Source organism: Pholis gunnellus, assembly GCF_910591455.1.
Source record: "Pholis gunnellus genome assembly, chromosome: 1".
Classification (NCBI taxonomy): domain Eukaryota; kingdom Metazoa; phylum Chordata; class Actinopteri; order Perciformes; family Pholidae; genus Pholis; species Pholis gunnellus.
Window position 1 is genome coordinate 28,346,901 of NC_136528.1, and position 23,306 is coordinate 28,370,206.

At 41.7% G+C, this 23,306-nt stretch overlaps 1 protein-coding gene across 1 annotated transcript in view; it reads left to right on the forward strand.

Annotated features, from left to right (window-relative positions):
• Positions 1-23,306, forward strand: part of ntrk3b (neurotrophic tyrosine kinase, receptor, type 3b) — a gene marked incomplete at both ends in the record, with an annotated part of 193,860 nt that overhangs the window by 158,786 nt on the left and 11,768 nt on the right. The window contains 5 exons of the mRNA XM_079165495.1: positions 300-488; positions 12,076-12,206; positions 15,579-15,751; positions 17,590-17,833; positions 18,588-18,656. Coding sequence (XP_079021621.1) covers positions 300-488; positions 12,076-12,206; positions 15,579-15,751; positions 17,590-17,833; positions 18,588-18,656 — 806 coding nt within the window. The remainder of the gene's footprint in view (positions 1-299; positions 489-12,075; positions 12,207-15,578; positions 15,752-17,589; positions 17,834-18,587; positions 18,657-23,306) is intronic.

A 23,306-nucleotide genomic window follows, 5' to 3' on the forward strand; every position in this document is an offset into this window, starting at 1 on the left:
CATCACATTTGAGTAAGTTGCATTCTGGAACCCAATTGGCCTCCAGACTTGTGGAAATCAAACTCTGCACATCGATCATTCTGCACAGTGAAGTAACAACAAGCTAAGTTTCAATTCTGTAGGTGGAGGGGGACATACTGTATAACTTGTATGTATGATACCTCAGGGAGTATATGTTGGTCATCAGGTACATTGTTAGATGTGACAGTGAAGGAGTCCAACAGTTTTACATAAAAGTCAGATATTATTTGGACTTTAAATTGTTAAATTGGCTCATCATTCTTATGTTCTCCTTCCAGGTCCGGTAGCTGTGATCAGCGGTGAGGAAGATTCTGCCAGCCCTCTTCATCACGTCAACCACGGGATTATTACCCCCTGCACTCTGGATGCGGGTCCTGATGCGGTCGTCATAGGGATGACTCGTATTCCCGTGGTGGAGAACCCTCAGTACTTCAGGCATGGACACAACTGCAACAAGCCAGCCACCCGTAGGTCCCTGTTCATTGTCTACTTTGTCCCGGTGGTGTGTCCCTCGGTGACCATTACCACACATTACTTGATTTTATGGAGATGCAAAGGGTCTCTACTGTTGTTCAAGCATGATGCTAAGTATTCTTAAGTGTAAGGCACTTAAGAAAACTACCACAGAAATATTATGCGCTGTAAAGTAACAGCCAGTCAGACAGCCAGACATCAAACACAACGCCTTTATTGGGCTCATTCCAACTGTTGCATCCCCATTGTAATTTGCTGTTGATCTTTACAATGGTAAGAGCCAGGGCCCCCGGGGGCAATAGTATAATTTAGTGTCATCAACAGAGTCAGTGTGATCATATGGCATTATTATCTGCTGGCTCCGTTCCAGACTCTTCATATAGGATCTGTTTAGACAAAGGCAGCCTTCGGTGTACCAGCCACTGGTGTGTCCCCCCCTCCATCCCTCCACCTCACTCCACTCTCCCCCGGGACTCATGTTCCAGGTTTGGGAAAGACAAGACCACTTTAAAGCCCAATTACTCACAATTACATCAACTGCTCAAGAGAATCAGCAGAAAAACAACTGTGCCAGCAGCCAGCCGCAGCATGGCGCCTGCTGCTTCCTCTTCCTCGCGATACCAGGCACACCAGCCGAAGATTTAGCCAGGGACAACGGCACTCCTCCTCTCTGAACGTCAGCGTGCACGATTAGGCTTCTCCGGACCATTTGAGCTCGGATCTGCGTTGTTTTGATCTTGGCTCGCTCTCAAAATGGCCGTCGGACGGGCCAACAGAAGTTGGCTCCTAAGCCGGAGCCAATGAGTGGGAAGGAAATCCCATTTAGAGGTGATAAATAAATGACGGCTCTTATGTTTTATGAATCGCATGAATTGTTAATGGACAGCCGGTGACTGATTTATAGCGTCTCATGCCTTGCACAGGAGATCTGATTGCGAGCTAATGAATAAATGACAATGGGCACGGATGAAACTTCCTCCCGATTAGCACGCGCCTGGAGTCGAGAGTCAGACGCTGGCTTTTTTATTTAATTCTATGTGCGAGCATAAGAATAAAAGGAAACAAACCCTGAACTCATCGCAAGGTCACAATGGCCATTGCTCTGCGCCAGCGGCTGGAAAAGAAATGGCTGCGAACGGCTTCTGCGGATCATTCGCTGAATATGAATGTATTCTTTACCCTCAGGACAAACAGACACACGGACAGGCGGGGGAAGGAAAGGCCTACGAGTGTCCATGTGTGTATCTTCACTATGTGTGTAGGTGGATGACAGGGAAAAAATGAATCTGTGAATGTGCGTGGTTGCAGGCGTACGGTTAGTGTGGCTTGTGGGTAGAGTGGATTGGATGATATCTCACCTTACTTTCCCTTCTCTATGGTTTGATAAGTGTCTTCAGCAGCACAATGTGGGTCCCCTTTGGATCCCTCATTGTGCTGCTGGCCTTGCTCAGCCTGGCTGTCCTGCAGGTTCACTCCGCTCAGTTACAGTACGGCGGCTTTGTTGATGCTCGGCCACCAATCCATAATGTATTCATTCATTTACTTGAAAGCTTCTTATTCAGGAGAACAGCTTGCACACACACACACACACACACACACACACACACACACACACACACACCTCTACTGTCTGCAGTGGGCACACTAGCACACATAAATGCAAACACACACACTTCTCCTTACCTGTGTAGATCAGGAGTTCACTGATTCAACAACCAGTCTACTGCATAGTGTTCCTATTTGTCGGGCTCTGTGCATTTTGAAACCAGCTCCAACAACCATAACAGTGAGGAGGGGACAGTCTGTTGCTGCTGTCTGCCGTGCTGGCTTCCGTTAAAACAGCTTCATGCGATGGTAAACCAGCCCGCTGCAGAGCTCACACCAGTGATTCCAGTGGGCTTTACCAGATGTATTATTCATGAGTGTTTGATCTTCCAGTCAATACTGGCAAAGTATCTTGGCTGTCATGCAAAAAACAAAACAATATATATATTATTCAATTCCAGTTGCCCTCTAGTTGAACCTGGCAACCTGTGCACTTGCATGCCCGAGAAATGTGGAGCATTACGGGAAAAGTGTTGTCACAGTTGTCATTCTGATGCCAATTTAAAAACATGAAGTGCCGCCGTTCAATTGGTTCATCTCCCGGGTGAACCGGTGGCCTCGACTTTGGTTACGGTAAACAGGCGAGCCGTGACTGATTAGGACGTTCGAAGAGATCAGCTCTCTTTTTTCTTTTTATCTTTTTTCCTCTGCCTGGCTGGAAAAGGACCAATCCTGGGGAAATATATCCGCATTAGGGAGATAAAGGCAGAAAAGGCAAAGGACAATTCTTTAGCCTAATGACAGATCTATATCTAGTCGGATCCGCTGTCTCACAGCAAGTGGCTTTGTTTTATCACTCAGCTTGCCATTTTAATTACAGATTTGCGACAATAGCTTTTTGATGTTGGAGTATAGCGTGTAGCCTTTCATTACATCCATGTTATTAGGGATGTCACGCGTGGGCGCTGCTCAAACTCGCCCCCACTCTGCCCCCTCTGTGTTGGGTGTAACAGAGACATAATTATTCTCAAGGTGATGTTTTTTGAAGATTAAAATGTTTCTAGCAGAGTCGAGGAGTGACTAATTTGGCAGCTTGAAAGCTCAGCAAATGAATGGAAATGTAGAGCAGATTGATTGAAAGGCAGCTATCATTTTCCAAGGCTATGATTGCATGAGTGGAAACAGAACGGCCCCACGGGTTAGCCAGTTGTGAATTCAAACAACCTACTTTAAGTTGTTGCTCAAGAAGTCCAAGATGAGCTTCTTCTTCAGCTCAGCCCAGAAGGGAGTGAGGTTCAGAGAGAGCTCTGAAAAGATGGTTGTTGATGCCAGGTGCAGTCCTATGAAAGAAACGCATCCAGATGGACAGAAACCACGTTTAAATTCAATGAAGAGCCCATCAGACAAACCTACAGACACAGTTGAAAGTGCAAACGCAACTGCCTTTTTCAGCCCAGAGAACAACTGCACAGACTAAGCAATGGAAATGAAATAAATCCGAGAGTAAATTAGAAATGTTTGCTTCTGCAAACACACTTAATTACTTTTTTGCAAACTAGAGTGGTGGCAATATGAAAAAAAAGAAAAGTTGCTCCACATTTCCTAGTGTTTGGTGTGTAGGCAAACACGTCCTGCATTCACATTAAGACCGGACCAACGAGTTGCCAATTAAAGTTGGATGTAAATGTAACGCATTCTCATGAGTGTTGACAGGTCAGCTAAATACATATAAATACTTTATTCCCATCACTGATGAGTCCAGCCTACAGGTTTTGTTTTTGTAACACTCTTCTGAGTACCAACACATTTGATACTGTATCTTTAAGTACTAACAGCTGCACTGAGATGTCATATATAACTATTTTGAGTTGGTAGTCACTTTCAAAGAAAGCTCCCCTGAGCAGCAAGTGTGAAGTACTTAAAGCTTAAGTGTGCTTAATGCTTAAACTTTAATCCAGCAATAACACCGAGGTTGAGCTCAAGGAGAAGCCATTGTCAAAAGGAAATCAATGTACATTTGTATCTCTCTACATAAGTTTAGTGGTATGGAGGCACCAAGTGTTCAATTTTAATTAGATAAATACAACATAAAATAAATGATTACATTTTTTTTTTAATTGCATTTCATTATTCTTCTTTTAATATTAACAGTTTCATTGGAGCTCATTTTTATTACGTTATAAACATGTTTGTTTTCCAATGTTTTTCACAATGTAAAGACGGTGTTGTCAGCAGTCATCCCCTTATCTTTCAGCCAATCACAGGCCTCCTTCCTCTCCTAAGCAGGCTTAACAACTGCTGCTTCATTTCAGCAGTTAGTTCGCCGGAGCAACAAGTAATTCTGAATCAACCAACTAGCTTTAGCTGTAAATGACTGCAATACACAAAAACTCCTTTTATTTAGCTTGACATGCTACGCAGCTCATCGTCTTCTAGCCAGGCTGGCTTGTGAGTTTGAGATTATTACCTTGCATCGAAGTGAAGACAAGAAAATTGTATTTAATTGAATTACACAATTAAATTGTATGATTATTTATTTCATAATGTCTTATTTATTTCTTTAATATTGAACATATCGGGACTCCATATCTTTGGCTTGGCTTGAAATTTTGAAACTTGAAATAAACCAAGATGAGTGTGTGATGTGATGCATGTTTTTGTTGTCATAGTGTAGCCAGGAACACATTGTTCATCAAGGCCAGGCAGCAGCAACAGAAACGCAGGCCGGCAGCCAGCCAGCCGCAGCAGGTTGGGAAGCGATTCCCACTGAGAGTCAACAGTAAATGCTGGTTGTTCATGTCACAGTCGAAGAACCACGACAACAGCCCCTGTGCTACAATGAATTTGATGGTGGGGAGCTTTTAGTATATCAACTGGTGGATGAGTACCTCTCGCCCAACTGTGAGCTCTCCGTGGGGCTCTTTGTGTAGGCAAGCTAAGCTACGAGTGCATTACAGAGATCTCAGTGAAATGACCCTTCTGATTTCAGTAAAAGCCAGATCTCAGAGGAGAATGGAACAATTCACATAATATTAATCCGTTGTTATAAATAAATTGTATCATTATTTGTGTTATTAATCAGACGATGTGTGATTAATCCTATTCAATAGGTCTTAATGTGAAGTTGTGGTGGTAATGTTTTATGAGAGCTGACCTAAAGTGGAAGTGTCTTGCTTTGTTCTTTGTCCCAAAGAAAAAGAAATTGAATTATAATTCCTGATAAGTAACTTCAAAGTAACTAAATGTAGAGCTGATGCAGGAAATGATAATTTGTTTGGGGGGGGGGGGATGACTTCAGCATTTTGGGTTGAGGCGTGCACCCTGCAAAAGACATGTTGTCCATGAGGAGAAGCCCCGCATCGATCGACCCACCACACACACACACTCAGCAAGGCTGTCAGGCAGAAAAATACTCACACACACCACAAATGCACAAAGCTGGCATGTAGACGAAGAACAAGACATCTTCAGAGGTACACACACACACAGACACACACAGGTAGCACAAAGCCCTCCAAACAGCTTTGCTCCCCCTGACCTGACGAGCTGAGTAAAAATTTGGCTGCGTTGTCTCTCGGCCTCCAGGGAGAACGTCCGCTGCCGTTGAGGCCTCAGGTGAGTCGAGACAAATGAATGATGCTGAGCTGCGGGATGGAGATTTAATCTCAGGGCTTTTCAGCGTGCCACTCTGGGTAAATAGGCAGCAGGATGCAGCCCAAGTCCGCCTGCAGAGGAAACTGAAGGTTAAAGTGACTTGTCCTCGCCACTGTCGATAGGCACGCTCCCTAATAGCTGTTTCCTTCCCATCGGTGGGGGAGGAACGAGGCGGTCAGTTGCTATTTAGAGGCTGAAGAAACGAACATAGATGGAATATTTATATTGGGGGGAAGAATAGGAAAGAGGGGGCAACTGGTACAAATGGAGCGTTAAACAGGTTGCTGAATGGACACAGTGGTTCACAGTTTCCTCAGGAGAAATCACTATTTTCTTTCATTAATTTGTCCGTGCAGACATTATTTGACAGTTTTACATTCAGGACAATAACCTGGAATCTTTTCATGATAATACGCTTTTAACATTTAGGTAGTATTATTATTACTTATTTCACAATAAGTTAAACAAGTTTGTTTCAGCTGCAAGAGGAGAGAAAAGAAATTATAGCAACAGTCACTCAGGATTAAGAAAATACAATCTTGGGTTAAAGTAAGGCTCGTAAGGCTTGAATAAAGCCAGAGGGAGCTCAGCCAAATCCGATACATTGCCTCAAGTGATGTCACTTGAGTTGGTGTCTTTTGGGTCTTTAGACTGCAATGTGTCAGAAAGAAGTGCGTTTACCATACCTCTGGAGCACCTTTTAGCATAATGCATCCAAATGACTGGTATTATTTTAATTGAAGAACGTTAAGTTCTCCTGGGTAACGAAAATGAAAATAGAATCACTTTTTTAACTTATGCATCGAAAGCGACGTAAACACTGCGAACATATTTGAGATCTACGTCAATAGACTCTCTAGTTGCATTATTGTTACCGCAGAGCTGAACTTAATATATTCACTGACAGTGAAAGTATAGCTATTCTTTTGATGTCATAACATTATTTTTTGAATGGTTCCGATAGCTTTGAGAAAAAAAAAATATAATAATAAATCAACAAACTTGCATGCTGTGAATTATTGTGTTACAATTTGGAATTCACAAGATAAAATACAAAATGTGTTCTGTATTCAGTCCGAAACAACAAATCGTTGAAAAAAGTCAAATTTTGGCACAGAGCGAGTGCAGGAGATCAGTTCAAGTGAATTTCCGATATCAGAGACTGAAAATATGTATAGCTCTATATTGAGGATAAACTACAGCGTTTTAAATTAGAACCTATATTTCAATAGCATTTCAGTGACTATATTTTTCCACGTGTCAGGTTTTACAGTTCCTACCCGTCATATTTCTCGGCAAATATGCTAAAGTGTAAATGAGATGCCGCCACAGCAACGTCAGTGTGTTTACGCCTCCCCCTCGATATGGCTCCGTCTGTATGTAAACCTCTCGGTGCTATCACAGTGTACTGATGGATGGGTTCGTTTCATACCAACATCAGTCTTACTCTCACAGCATGACAATATATTCCTGTGTCGTCTCATATTGCCGTAGGCAGTGTCTGTCAGTGTGGTCTAGTGGAAAAGCCTGTTTAGTCTAGAGTCTCTTTAAAGAAAATAAAGTCTCTAAATTGGGTTGAAAAGTTTCCAAATCTGGTGACCAAGTTGTTGAATGGGCAGCGATGTTTCATCTATTGTTTTGCTGCCTGATCAAGAGTCCGCAAAGCTTTGTCAAGCTCGGTTGAGTTCCCATCAGTTATTCTACGCAGTAACATTTAAATCTTGACACATTTTGACACCTACAGTTAAAGCACTTTTTTTGGGCTTTCCGACTGAAATCCGACCTGTCAAATACCAGATCACAGTAACTTCTGATCTCTTAAAGAGAGCAAAGGGAGACAAAATTCCTGGAGCAAAAGTGCAAAAAGAGGGCAAAAAAAGGCTTAGTAGACAAACATTTCTAAAATATTGAAGTTAACAGTGAGTGTGCTTCAGTTTGGTTGATTTACATAATGACAAAGATACAAGTTTGGATATTGTGATGAAGCTGATAAGATATGATTAAAATGACCAATTTGCACATGATAAGGAACCCATCTATGAAGCCTCGCCTCACGGCAAAAGAGAATACACAAAAAGGTAAAGTCAAGATAACAATCGAACGCTAACTTATGAGGAGAAGTTATGATATTGTTGTCTGACGTGTGGTTGAAAAAGTTTTCTCAGCCGTCACCTGCTGATGGATAAAAACCTTCACATTGTTTCACATTCTTGGCATTTCACCAACTATGTCATCCGGAGGAGCTTAATGGCGGGTGCGATGACAGTTGTAGTGGCAGCTTATTTTACCGTCCTTCTTGGCCACTTCTTGCAGGATGTAAAGGGTTCTGACTCGCGTAGACCACCATGAGCTATTGCAGGCTAAACTTGTCTTGTTAGCTGTCCAAGGATGAGGCACGTCGCTCGTAGTTAAAGGTAGTTTTATTCTTCGATATAAACAAAAGAAACAAACAAAGTCCTTGTGCAATAACTGTGGCTAAAACATTGACCTTCTGCTGGCTCTAATTTAAAAGTCTTTAATCTGCGGTCTTCTGCGGTCAGAAAAATAGTTGCTCCACATCCTGCTTCATCAAAACCTAACTAGCACTGAAAACCTACTTAAAGGAGTCAACCAAATATTGTCCAATAGCAGGACAGAATAGAGGAGCCTTTATCTTAATAGGGCAAAAATACACATTTGAAGCCCATTCTACTACATGACCAATTACCTTTACTAATTACCTATATTATATGGTAAACATTCTAAAGGGCATAACACATGCTATTGCAATAAACATAAAATACAAAAAACTGTTAAGAATACAAACTGGCTCTTACAACAGTATAAGCTTCAATATCTGGATCATCAGCATGACAGGCAAGCGATAATAAGGGCAACGCTTATCCTTGAATGATCACGAATGTTGCAGGAGTGCATGGAAAATAATTACAGTAAAAGATTATTCATATTTCTTAAAGAAAGTACAATAGTGGATAAGTAGAGATGGGATTCAGTGGGGGGTGGATGTAAAGCCTGGAAATTCTTAAGACAAGAAAGATAAAAAATATCTGCTTCTTTATCAGCTGCGAAAGTGTCAGAGACATTTGGCCTTTGAAATCTAGTCAAAACACATTTCGAATTAAAATGTATATCGACTTAGGGGATGTTTTCTTCAGCTCTAGGAGAGCAGATTTTTGGTGGATGAAGCTTTGACAGCAGTGATGTGTGAGTGTCCCTGATGGGACTCTCACCCGCCAAACTGTCTGCCAGCTTCTGCAGACACTCGTGTTCTGATCTACTTTAGAAACTGGGACATGTCTTCATATTTAACACTGATTTTCACCAACGGTGGTTCTGATACCGTCTGACAGGGCCACCAGGGGAGCAGGTGACATTTTTTATGAATCGCCTTCTCAACATGTTCTCCAGATGGTCTGGTGATTCTGGAGAAGTTACACAAAGAGATTACACCATTCTGTGAACTCCTTTTGGGTAAATGGAGCTGCTGGCTCCCATTTATTATCTCTCGCAGAAAATCCTATACGAGCTGCATAACGTGATCATAGGCGGTAAGCATTCAAATAAATGAATTAGAAAATTGCAACCAATCACACCTTATAAACAATATTTCCCCCAAACAGCAGTTGTCCAATCTTAGCTTAGCATTACTGAGGATGCTGACGTTCTACAGGGGACATGTCTATCTCTTAGCATTTTAGCCATGATGTGCATATTCAAGACGCTTTTACAGGAACCCTTGTTTCAAAACGAGTCAGCTGGAAACATTAAGAAGTCAGCTGGAGACCGATTTTTACCCAACTCATGAAGCTAACGTTAGCCTAATTAGCTCGCTAGCTACAGCTGTAGGAAAGTCATCTCAGTCAAAGGAATTGACGGTCTGGGTAGAAATGAGAAGTTGAGTTTTTCAGGATATTTCCACCTCAATTCTCTGTCCAAAAAAAATATCTGTGTTGCTTCAATAGCTACTAAGAGTCTTGAAGGGTAAATCCGCCCCCATTCTCACAGCAAACTGCACATGTGCCGTGCGACAACCGAAAGCTTGAAAAGGCCTAGCAACAGTAACTAAGAGGGGCAGCGTTGGAAATTGTCGGCAGACGCTGAAAACACACCAGAGCGGCGGGGAAGTGCGGCCTGCATCAAGCTACCACGCAATGTATGTGGTAACCTGCGACCGTTTGCGGCTAGAGAATATTTACAGACAATCAGTAAACAGAGTCTTTTGACCTGTTTTACAAATAATGTCTTCCCACCTGAAACACAGGAACATTCCTCCTGGCTGCAGAAAAATATAATCATTGAGGGGAGTCAAACTTCGCCGCTGCTTGGTGTTTTCTTTTTTGCTGAAAGTTAACTGCCTCCTCTGCAGAAAGAGATCAAATAGCATTACTGTAGGTGTTGGGAGAAGCTGAAGCAACACTGACCTGCCTCAGAGTTTCAGGATGCCTCACTTTTATGTTTGCTGGTGACAACAGATGCAACAGCTCATGAGCTCTCGCTGCAGGGACGTCAGTGTTTTTTCAGTATGTAGTCTTGAGTGCTCATGAGTCCTCGGTGACATATTTTCTATAATACATATACAAGCACCAGTGTGATTTAAAAGAACACACAGATGGAGGACGGATAAAGACCCTGCAAGTTTACTTCTCTACCAAGGACACGTTGTACTGGTTGACTTTGCTAACAAGAGAATGTATAAGAAGCCTGGAGATATTTTGTGAAAATAGCGCATGATGTGTCAGCTGCATCACAGGGCAGTTCAATCAATACATGCCAATATGCAGTGAACAGCTCTTTCCTATAGCAATAAAAAAAAGCCTTGAATTAGTGATGTCACTGTCAAATCGGACAATCAGGCCAAAAGATTTAGCTTGATATTAAATTAAATTTAAAATTTGGTTCAACCTTTTAATAATTCATGTAATTATGCCGCGCTGCCCCATTTGTTTTTCGTCCGTGGAGTGGAACCTGGTGCACCTCTGTAATGAAATCTTAGGCTCATAATGGTTTTGATCAGATTAAGAGAAGAGTGGTCCACAGACGCTGAATAATCTGTCCGGGGGCATAAACAATTAACATAATGACTTATTTAAATTGGTGGCATTCCTCCTTATGTACTTTATAAGTAATTATGGTTAAATAAATATTGGACACTGATTGCTTGTAACCAATAGAACGTAATTTAATTCCAATGGTTCACATTTTATTTTATTTGTAATTTACTTTGGTTTGGACCTTCACCTATGTATGCGTCTCCAGTTGCTGAGCATTAAACAAGCTAGTTTAATTTCATTCGTATTTTAACACAGATATAGTTACTGTTCAGCTGAAACTACTGTATGATGTCCAACCCTGTATATTGTGGTAGTGCCTCTCTTTTTCTTTTACATGTCTGGTTGGGAAACTATATAAGTCTATCATGTTTTATTCAGAGGCATGAAGAGCAGTTCGGTTCAGGGGCCAACAACTCCTACACTTTCCCAACTCTTTCATACTGAGCCTGGCAGGTATCAGGGTGTAACAGTTTACTCCTGATACCTGCCATTCTTCATACTTTCTGTCTCACTATTTTCTCACTTTCTTCCTCCAGCTGTTTCATGCTCACTCATACACAACACAAAAGGCTGAAGGTCACAACATCCAATGACTGGCTGTAACTGTCCTGCAACTTTAAAATGATCCCAGAGAGTGAGTTGTTAGGAAAGAAAAATAGAATAAGAAGTTTAGGGAGAGACAGTGGGTCTGTTTTTCTCCCCATGCTCAGCTTGTTGTTTTATTTTCCTCACAGAGATTTTACAGAAGTTTGACATTTTACAATTCTCATCTCATTAGAAAATGTCCCGTTGTGTTGTTTTCAGTGCCGACAGTAAAACCAAGTAAACCAGATCAGAGATTTGCGGCTCGGTAGGTCCGGTGTCTTCCTGCAGTTTCTTTGCACTTTGGAGATTTAAAACCACTCAAACCAACAATGTTCCCAATATTGTAACTTTACAGTTAGATAAAACATCTTTCCCACATTGACAATAACACATATTCGGTTTCTGCTAACACTGTATCACACTTATATAAAGAGAATTACTGAAATATGAAGACGTTTGTTTTTTTATGGATTCACTATTAAATCAAAGATGTCTTCTGCATCATTTTGAGATCCTGATTATATGTAAAATATCGTACTACAAACAGCTGCACCCACAGTGCAGCACAAACAGCTGCCAGTGCGCTGCTCTTTGCTTCTTTTCTCCCTCAAAACATTTTTTCTGCAACCACAGCATGGTGGTTTTATCCCACAAAAATGTTTAGCATCTGAGGAAAGCCTTTTTAAAATAACTCATGTCACTACTTTCCTCCCTCCCTCCGTTTCTCACCCTGTCTGTGGTTCAGTAGTCCAGCATATAAAGCGGAGAGACATCATCCTGAAGAGGGAGTTGGGCGAAGGAGCATTCGGTAAAGTCTTCTTGGCAGAGTGTTACAACCTCAGCCCCACCAAGGACAAGATGCTGGTGGCTGTCAAGGTATGTTTTCTGTGTGTGTGTGTGTGTGTGTGTGTGTGTGTGTGTGTGTGTGTGTGTGTGTGTGTGTGTGTGTGTGTGTGTGTGTGTGTGTGTGTGTGTGTGTGTGTGTGCGCTCGTGTTGCAAACAGCACAAAAGGAATTATCTGACACTTTGGGTAATACGCTTTCACAGTGGAGATTTCAATGAGGAGATCGCCCCTCATATCTGTATGAAAATGTGAAGCTCAGCCTTGAAACAGTGGAAACAGCAAGCCTTATCCGTGATATAGTGCCCTCAGAAAACTAAGTAGTGTCAAACTCATGGACAACGCAAATTGCATTGAGTCTCATTTTATAGTTTGAAAAAGAAAAAAGACCAAACAATTGTGCAGTAAAATGTGCCAGAATTTGGGTGAGTCTTCCTACGGAAGTCCAGTATTCATGTGGAATGATGTTTTGACCTATCACGAGCCCCTGCAGTGGGCTGTGCCATCGTAAATCAGTTTTATGCAAATGTCATGGCCTTCTCCGCAGGCCAACCCACTGTGTATATCTAGTTCCACTTACAGATAGCCATTGGTTAGTAATCCCTCTGATATGAGCAACTCTGCAACTCTACTCCTGTCAGTAATAATGCAAAAAATTGTGAAAATCTGTAAAATCCCAATATACTGCTCACTATGAAGTAAACCACCTGGTGTTAAGTTCGGAGTAGTGAATGGAGTCTGGTGCCCCCGATAGGCTAAGCTAACTGTCTCCTGATTGTTTCTTCATACTCACACTTGAGTATGGTGTTGATCATCTCATGTAACTCCCAGCAAAAAAGGTGATTAAAGATATTACCCAAAATGTACTAGAAATGGGGATTTGGAATCTGTAACCTGAGACACAATTGAAATAAAAAGAGACTTTAAAAAAGTGTTCAGATTAGTGGCTCCCGCCAGGGGCAGGGCACCCCAACCTCTACCTGTCTTTGTCTAAGTATCAGACAAGGCACTGGCAATTACTGTCAAGCAAAGTTAATACACCTATGAACTAGATGCTTTGTTTTAAAGAGCTTCAAGCATTTAGAAGCAATGACCCTGTGTTGTCAATGCTCAACATTAAGTTGCGCTTGCCAGCTCCCAGTGTGAATATGAGCGATTGTATGATGGTGAAGCAGGGTTTTTCTGAAGTTGAAGACTCAAACCTACACAGGAAACTAAGATTAAAAACAATCCAGTCAGAAAACAGCCCTGACCTTGACAGGAGAAGTTAGTGGAAGAGTTGAGATGAAGATGATTGATTGTCTGGCTGTCACTTCCTTTTCTTACAATTACAGGATTAACAAAGTAACTGTTTTATAATAAGCACCCTCTACAAGGACCTCTTTATTTTTGAAACACAATGCAATGTGCATTTTCATCTGAGCATGTTCCTGTCTGGGATGAAGCAGAAACAGGCTCTCTGAATACACTTAAAGGTCAACAAAGGGAAAATTCATTGCAGCGCTTTGCCTCAATTTATTGTCGTCGAGCACTTGAAGGTATTGTTTTGGAAGGATGCCCAGACAAGAAACATATCCTTAAGAGTGCGGTTTGATTTGGTAATAGATTTTTATGGCCATTTTACCCACTCTGCCGTACATCTCAACCACCTCCAGCACTTCACTGCAAGAACAGCACATATGAGTAAATGTATTTCCATCCCAAGGTCTTTCCATCTGTAATAGCGTCAGCAGCATGCTGAGGAAGCAGGTCTCCAGGCCAAGGAGATCAAAAGAAGCAACTTGCTGTGTTTTCTTGTTCCCGGATGATGTGTCAAGAGTCTTTTTTTCCCCTCCAATAGAGGCTGCAATATAAAGCACGTTATTGCTGTAATTTGATTTTTTTCTCCCTTCTTTTCTGATAATGACGCCAACTGACATCACATCAAGATTTGATATGTCATGTGTACTCCACTTCAGAGGAGTTCAAGGCACTCCTTGATTGATTTGTCTACCAAACAGATCAATTTGTTTTGTGGACAGTTTTTTTTCCTAAAAAAAAGAAAAGAATATATTTATATATACTAGGTGGATATAATGCATAGCCACCTACTGTATACTGTATTTCTAAACAAAATGAAACATTCAACCAGGACAGACTACTTTCAAAGCTTTCTTGATGATTATAAAGATATTTTAACATAATTTGGTATCAACTCAAAATTGGGTTTACCATCCACTAGCAGGCAAACCCAATAATCAAACAGCAGCTGTTATCTTTTCCATTCCCATGGAGTCACGCGGGTGCTGTTGGTGATGAAGGAAGGGAGGTGGGCAAACAAACACATCGACATGAGCTAGAGGCAGAAACAAAAGGGAACCGATTATTGGGTATAAAGAATAGGACAGTGTTTGATCCAGCAAGACTAGGGGTCTTCAGCCATGCTAGCTGCTCTGTGAGGCTGTGCTTAGGTAGAGCGGTGTTTTGAGCTAAATGTTAAAGTCTGCTTGCTAACATTCTCTCAATGCTAATGCTAAAAAGCTGATGTTTAGCGTGTTCCCCATCTTTAAACGTTTCAATTAGCACTAAATACATGTATTAGTACAGCTGAGGCTGATGGAAAGTCATTAGTTTTGAGGTTAGTCTTTTGTGAATAAAAGATTGGAGATCTTAAACTTTTGACCTGCTGGTGTCAGTTGATGAAAAGTCATACAATCACCAAAAACATGCTGTTAACCTTGTTTACCTGTACCAAATTACATGGTAATAATCCAGCAGTTGTCAAGCCATTTTACTCAAACACAGAACTGCCAAGCTTGTGGTGCTAGAGGACAAATGAGGTGATCAACAAGTCAGTAGTAGTAGCAGTAGCAGTAGTAATCTTACCTTGCATGGCAGCTTGATCACACAAAAATCCATCTTGTGAGGCTTCAAGTAATGTGTTTGTGTCAGAACCACGTGTATCTCGACCAATCAGCGTGCTGTGAGGAGCTACTGGAAGCTACAGGCGTGGTTATGTTTGTGCGAGAGGACACGGAGAGGCGAATATACGTTCTAAACGACAATGACAGCTTCTAAAGACGTCAGTGTTGATGCTGCAACAACAGGGTTTATTATATGCCCCCTTTACAGGAAACAAGTAATGGTAAGTGGTTGTTCAAAATAGTCAAAATGTATTAATTGCATGTCCAGGAAGTTGCCCTCATCTGGCCACCAAAGTGAATACTTGTTTTACTTCCAAAAAATAACTATATATAGTGTTGTTACCTGACTTCCATGAATGATCACATGACTGGCACAATGGACTGTAAGATATTAAGAGCTTCAAATGATACATTGGTCAGCTCATTATGACTGCCCCAACCATCCATTCCAGTATTTACCTTTTCTGAATGCGTTACTAAGACTTTTGTAACTTCACTTTCAGACACTGAAAGATCCGAACCTGTCGGCAAGAAAGGACTTCCAGAGGGAGGCCGAGCTGCTGACCAATCTGCAGCATGACCACATCGTTAAGTTCTACGGAGTGTGCGTGGACGGCGACCCTCTCATCATGGTGTTCGAATACATGAAGCATGGAGACCTCAACAAATTCCTCAGGTCAGTTTGCCACTGAAGGTAAACCTCAATGTGCCAGGCTAGTGTTGGCTCAGCAAATTATAACATTCATCATATGAACAGACAGTAGGAAACTAAAGTGGGTGAAAGCTTAAAAGCAGTACAAATGTGTGTTTTTGTGTGTGTGCCACCTGTTCTTGGATCCTTTCCACTCAGGGTACTGGTTTGACTTTTAAATGAAAGTGTCCACCAAGTTATTGACAGCCAGTAATTGTAAAGCTTCAATAAGAGTCCAAGAAAACTGAAATTACTTCGTCAAAATCCTGCAACCGATACAATATCCAGCCAACTTCACAGCCTTCTGGGTTATCAAACATGAGTGCTTTAGTGCTTTTGTTCCGTAATGTCAGACTGTACCGAGGGAGGTGACCTCTGATAAGCCTCAACAAAAGAGACACGATGCCTGTACACCGAGCGCTTTGGTAATGGGAAGCTTCACTGGAGTTGATGTAAGTGTGCGCATGAGTCTGGGATAGAAGTGTGTTGACAGCAGCCGTGTGTGTGTGTGTGTGTGGTCTATCTTGTTTTTGAAGTTTGAGCAATAGTTGAAAAGATGACATGTTACGATTGGGTGTGAGTGTGTGCACAGATTCAAGAGCGCGTGAAGACTTTGTTGGGAAATCAGTCCTGAAATGAAAGGCAATGTTGCGAATGATGAAATTATTTCATGCAAGGTGCAAGACGTGGCTGATTTTTGGTCTATTAGCCCTGTTGGTCATATTAAACAAATGAGATGTGTGGGGAATCAGTAGGAATGAATAGCATATCTGATATGCGGGTCCAGCTCGACCTTTCAGATGAAAGGAGGGCGACCTGCCCTCATTCAGCCACTACTAGATTTATCTGAAGTGAAATAGAGGTAGAGAGACAAAGAGACACACACTAAGAAAGAGTAATACTAATCCCTCTACAGTGGAGCGGAGTTATTACACACACACACTTAAAGCCAAGAACGGTGAATTGTACCAAAATTGAGAGATGGAATAAGAAAGACGAGAGTGGCAGAGCTTCCCTGCATGGTCCATGGTCTGTAGTCACGGTGACAAGAAGGGGAGGACAACAGCAGGGACTTCTCTCACAGGAAATTAGTTCTTCATCATCACCTACAAATGCCAAGTAGGGAAAGAGCTCTCCACCCATATGGCACTTGTTCTGGTAAATGTACGGCTTAGAGCACCTCGATGAAATTCATGAGCCGGACTTCAGTTTATGAAAATGTGGCAAAAAGTGTTCCACCAATAACTCAGCTCTGGAATATATTTAAAAGAAACAGTTTTGCTTTACAATTAAACCTTCTTGAGTGCTTACAGGTTATAGTCAATGTGATAATGATTTAACAGCCCGTCTTTGTTATGCTAATTATTCTCAATAGATACAAAAAAAAGGCACCAATACTGCCAATATAAGGGTTTATTAGCACTCTAGGGAGATTTGGGTTATTAAAGGGGCAGTGGGGTCACAGTCTGTCATGCTGAAAAGGCTTTAAATGGTCCCTCATCCAGTTGTTAAAGTGAGATTATGTAACTTTCAAAAGAAGAAATAGCACAAATTTCCTCTCACAAGTTAAATGGTTAACTCCTAAGCAATAAAATAAATAAATACTTCAATACAGTCAGGTAGAGACTTATTTGGTCTGGTATGACCAGAGGTTTATGTGGCTAATGTCAGCCAACTTGAGTCCTGACTATCATGAGTCAGTTCAGTACTTTTGGCCACCCTGGCCGCTAATCTCACTTTAATAAAAAAGACTCAAACTCCATCATCAATATTAGATCATCAAATCAATCATTAATCGTTTTCCTCTTCTTTTTGTAACCCAGAGCCCACGGCCCAGACGCCATGATCCTGGTAGACGGACAGCCACTGCAGTCCAACGGAGAGCTGGGCCTTTCCCAGATGCTGCACATCGCCACCCAGATTGCCTCGGGCATGGTCTACCTGGGCTCCCAGCACTTTGTCCACAGAGATCTGGCAACCCGTAATTGCCTTGTGGGCAATGGCCTGCTGGTCAAGATCGGAGACTTCGGCATGTCCAGGGACATCTACAGCAGTGACTACTACAGGGTAAGACCTCACCAAAATCCTTATTATATGCTTGTCATTTGCCATCAAAGTACAGGGGGCTAGAGAGGTGTTCAGAGAGATGTGTTTTCGATAGTCGTCTTGCTTTAACATTATGGTCAACAGAGAAAAATATCAATAACAAATCCACATTTTTGTCTCTTCCTGTACAGTTTAATGTAAGACCAATAAAGCATGAGCATTAGTAGACTCCACCTGACACATAAATATTACATTTTAGTTCACAATATGTTTTTACGTTTATATTTGAGTCCAAGAGAACCCTATATACATCTTGTGGGACTGCTAACTAAAAATATATTTCTAAAGGGTGAAGACTTCTGCGCTCTCTTGGGATTTTTTTGTTTTGTTTACATGTTTTTATTTCCGTCTTTTCGACTGAGAGTGAACAGCTCTCCCTCCCCATTGTAGCCCAAGGCCCCCATACCAGCCCTCATGCACTCATGCAAGGATGGAGAGGTTTAGCAGTGTGGTATAGGAGACGAGCCTGCTGAGCCTCCAGCCTCATGCTTAGAGGCTTGATTATATAGCTCACGATTAATGTCCTCTCTACTGTTTAACGAGATTAGCAACTCTGAACGTCGCAAACCAGGCGGCAAATGCCGGGCTGAGGAAGTTAGCATTTCTCTGAATAAATAACTGGTTATTATGGAGGAATGGCTGCTACATGTCTGGATCCCTTAAACAGCCTGGTCTTGTGAAATGACTTTAGGTGCGTCTGATTTTGTTTTCCCAGCGTGGCAGCTGGGCCAGTTCGGACCTTGCTGGGGGCAACGCCAGCAGTTATGAAGTACTTGCCTGCTGGGTGAGCAGCTCTGCACACATAAAATAATTTGTGAGGAAATTTGTGCGAGATGTCTTTAGTGTTTGGTACATTGCTCCACCATGCACACCATCTGTGTGGTGTGTATATGATCAACATCTGAATATTTAGTTTTGAGTTGTTAAAGAATTATGCCAATATTGTGTTTGTGTGTGTGTGTGTGTGTCAGTATATCCGATCCAACTGTTTTGGCCCTGAGAATAGACAAGTGTCAGGTTGTCAATGAGGACAGGGACAGAAAATCAGTACTCTGACTTTCTAAAAAAAAAAAGAAAAAGTGTCATGAATAATTCTGTTTAAAGATCTCTGAGCTCAACAAAGCAGCAGTGTTGGGAGGCTGTTGAGACCAAACAACATGGAACTTAACTAACACTACAATCTACATTGTATGTATAAATTCCAACGTACTGTTAATTTAAGACCAATTTCACAAATGAATTCTGTGCTCATGTGAAGCTATTTAAATGACAGAATATCCAAAGCTGCCCTCGTGTCTCTGTGATATAGCATAATGACATATTCATTTTCCAGCCCCGCTACTGAAATGTAACATCAGAATCAGAAACGGTTTATTGCCAAGTACGTTTGCACACACATGTTCAGAGTGAGTTTACTGTAGGTTTAGCATCAAGGGTGTATAAATACTCTACACATAATCATGAATACTCATTATAAGCTTTTTGTTGAGGAGCATAATTTGATGTTAAGACATTGGCGGCTTTGTGTTGGCCAGTTTTAATGGAAACCACGGCAGATGTTATGCTATTCGTCTTGTTTGTAGAGTGTTGCAGCAACTAGTCTCTCTCTCAAAGTAAATGGAGCACACATGTATGGATTCTGTGTGTCCCATTTGGCGTGTTTCATCTGCATAGCTATCGTTCCATGGCTGCCTATGAATTCACTTGTGCGCTCATGTGGTCTTTATTTCTGAACTGAATTACTTTAGGGTTGATCATAGACGGCCAAGGAGTGTTTAAGTTAATCCACGACATCCTGGTATCATTTACATTAGCAGAGATGAAATGTTGTCTTCTTTAGGCTGATGTTGTGTGAATGTTCCCTGCTCCTCTACATTATCAAAAGAGCCTTGAACTTCTTTTCAAAGTCTGTGGAACATGGTGACTACTATTCATATCAAAGAAGTTGATGAGCAGAACCCTCTCCGAGACGTACATTTAGATTAGATTTAGCTGTCTCCCTCCTTACATGTGCGTCTCATTACATAATAAAACCTACTTTCCCATTACATATTGATTGCTATGGCAATATGCAGTATTTAAAAAAACAGAATTGGGGGGAAAAGTGAGAGTCCAGTTAACAGATATATTTAATTTTATTTATTTATCTTTGTTAAGCCCACCCAACTAGCATTGCACTTTAGTGCAGTTGAAAAGCAAGTCGGTTCTGATTCCTTCCCCTCTGCCAAGATGACTGCAGGTGTACTGAGCAGCTCCCACTATCTCTGTGGAACAATGAGAGCTCAGTAGGCCCCTCCGGACAAATGAAGGGCACGACTGTGTGTGTTTCCTTGTTTTAGCCCAAACAATAGTTCATTTAATTGTCTTAAGACCAAGTCACGGCTGATTTAGCTGGCAGATACCTACTGCTCCGTTTAAAGATTAAATGGTTCAGCAGATTGTTGTTGTCTGAACAATTATACGCTTAATATAGTGTGTAGGTGGGGTGAGTTCAAAAAACGGAAAAAGAGTAGCTGCAGGTTATAACAGAATTTACAGGGAAACAAGAAACTGTGTGAGCTGGGTTTTCTAATATAGTCTTGTGTGTCTATTATCTCTTAGATCAAGTGTCTGTTAGTGAAAGATAAAGTATATTAATAAGGGAGTGTCAGGTAGGTGTGGGTTAAAAGTAAGCACCTACCTCTGAAGGGACCCGGCTTCAATCTGCAGTGCGCTACACAGTCGTATTCATAAGTGGGAAGCCAGTGAGGGATCACGTCCTTGACACTACACCAGAGACTCATGCTGGTTGCTCAGGGTGTCTGTGAAGAGGGGAGGTGGACCACCAAGCACATTAAACTCAGCAGCTGGTGACTCCATGTGTATTTACAATCCGCCCTCGCGGTAACAATGGCGTTGGCAGTAAAAAGGACCGCAGTGTGATTAAAGGGGAATCTGCAGCAAGATACAAAGAAAAATGTTTTTCCAGTCAAACGTTGGTTCCGTCCATCAAACTCAGTGGTGAATTTATTGAGGAAAGTTGATATGGTTGTTGAATCATTTATTGAATAATACACTGATTCAGCACACACACACACACACACACACACACACACACACACACACACACACTGCAGTGAGGAATACTTCTTGCAAATCTGTATGTTGGATTTGGCAGTAACCACAAAAAAGGTTTGAAAAAAAAAAGACCAGTGTCAGTTTGAATTTAGGGTGGTGTGTATGAATGCGTGCGTGTGTGTGTGTGTGTGTGTGTGTGTGTGTGTGTGTGTGTGTGTGTGTGTGTGTGTGTGTGTGTGTGTGTGTGTGTGTGTGTGTGTGTGATTGTGTGTGTGTGTGTGTGTGTGGCATGCCTTTTGTGAAGCTGCTGTTTGGTGCGTTGTGATAGCATCACTGCCCGCCTACACAGAGGAATATTGACAGAGCCCAGAGATAAGGAGCTCCTAACACTATTGGACACTTTCCCTGTGTTGAGTGATTATAAATAGCAGCGCCCTGCCAAGAACACAATCCTCCCATCGCTGACTAGTAGCATTGACGCTTGTTGCCCTCTGGGACTCCCGGGACGCTATGCAGCGGGAGGGAACAACCTCAAGAAAGAGATGAATATTGTCCTAAATCACATCCATCTGTCATATCCTCCTGCCCTGAATGCGCTTCTGTGTTGTTTCAAAAGCACGGCAGAACCTGCACAGCCCGACGGCAGCGGTGGCGCCTGTGGGTAGTTTATACCACTGACTCACGATATACCAGGTATTGTTTTCCTGAGTTCAGGGCGTGAGGCACTGAATTATGCATTTTTAGAAAGGTAAATGACAGTGAATGCTCAAAAGATCCCTATGAATTAAAGTAGGAAGCGTAAAACGGTGTTATTTTTTTCAACAAATGTTTCAGGAACAGCATTTAGGGGACAAATGGAGCGGAGCTCACAGGCTCTGTCAATCTGCAGGCCTTCGCAAATATCATTATTTGATACATTATTTTCACACAAGGTAGTGGCAGCTTTTTTGTATTTCATGTCTTCTTTAATACAGAGCAGAGTTACTAGTATGCACTGCGGTAAATGTGATAGCCCTCGACAGCTAATTTCCATCTGTCATTTTTTCCTATAATACCCAGGATCATTTGTACAATATTCATTGGTTATGTTGAATCTAAGGTCCAAAGAAAGCTGCTCTCTGATTTAATAAACTAATTGCATTTTCGTAATTTGTGTTGAATTTAATTACTTGCGGCATGAAAAAGAAGTTGTACAAAAGTTTTTTCAGTTTGGCTTTCTGGAAGCTGCTTGTAAACTGTCATGTTAGACCCTGGTTCTTCCAGATAAGGAGAGAAATGGCTTCAAAACATCTCATTACAGAGAAATTATAAACAGTGACACATAGTTTCCTGTCAGAGGATAAGATGTAGAGGCTTCCAGTGTCTACTTATTTTCTTGAGAATATTAAAAATGATCCCAGACTTCTCTCCAGAGGCTTGCTTGCAGCCTGAGAGTTTTCATTTAGCAATGGCAGCGTTTTGTTCTTCAATTCAATGAGTGTAGCATTCTCTGAATGTAAAGGAGGATAGTGTTGAGGAACAGAAAGCATGTGTCCAGCCAATTTAGGTAAAGGATGACAACAACAATTACAATCATAACACTTGGCTAAGATTACAAAAATAGTTTTGAAGCCACAATCTGCATTTTAGAAGCAGACTAATCAAACACTGTAACAATGTTATAATCTAGTGACTCAGTTTCAAGGACTTGGTGTTCTTTGTGACTCTGCCAGGAAGCCTCCACTTACCTGCACTGCTTTGCTTTGAAGAAAAATGGTCCCCAGGTTTCTTCTGTTCCAAGGATCAAACAGACACTCCTCTGCTGCATTATTTATCAAGCACAAGCTCCTCAAAACTGTATGCGGCTTGGTGCTAATGAGTACACAGGCCATATTTATTACTGCTGCAGGAAGGGATGGAAAAACTCTGTTCTGTCTCTCCCAAATGGGCCTTGTTTTTTCTTCTTTGCCAAGCACATGATCACAAGCTCATTGAGAATGAAGGAGGTGCTGCGGTTGACCTTAGAGGAAGTCTGGCTTAAATACTGTATTTCTGCATTCTTTAGAGCTAGTTCAACATTTAGGGAAATGTGCTTAATAGCTTTCTTGACAAGACTGATGCCCCTCTCATGTCTCTAGAGTTAATATGAAGCTCCTGCCAGCAGCTAGTTAACTTAGCTTAGCATAAAGACTGGAAGCAGGGGTAAACAGCTAGCCTTGCTCTGTTTAAAGGAAACGAAATCTGCTTACCAGCACATCTAAAGCTCCCAAATTAACACGTTACATGTTGTTTGCTCCGTCCATAAAATTACAAGAGTGTGACATTTTTAACAATTTGTGCATGTTAGCGCTCTGACGTTAGCATTTAGGCTGTGCCTAATTAGGCCACAGCCTCATGT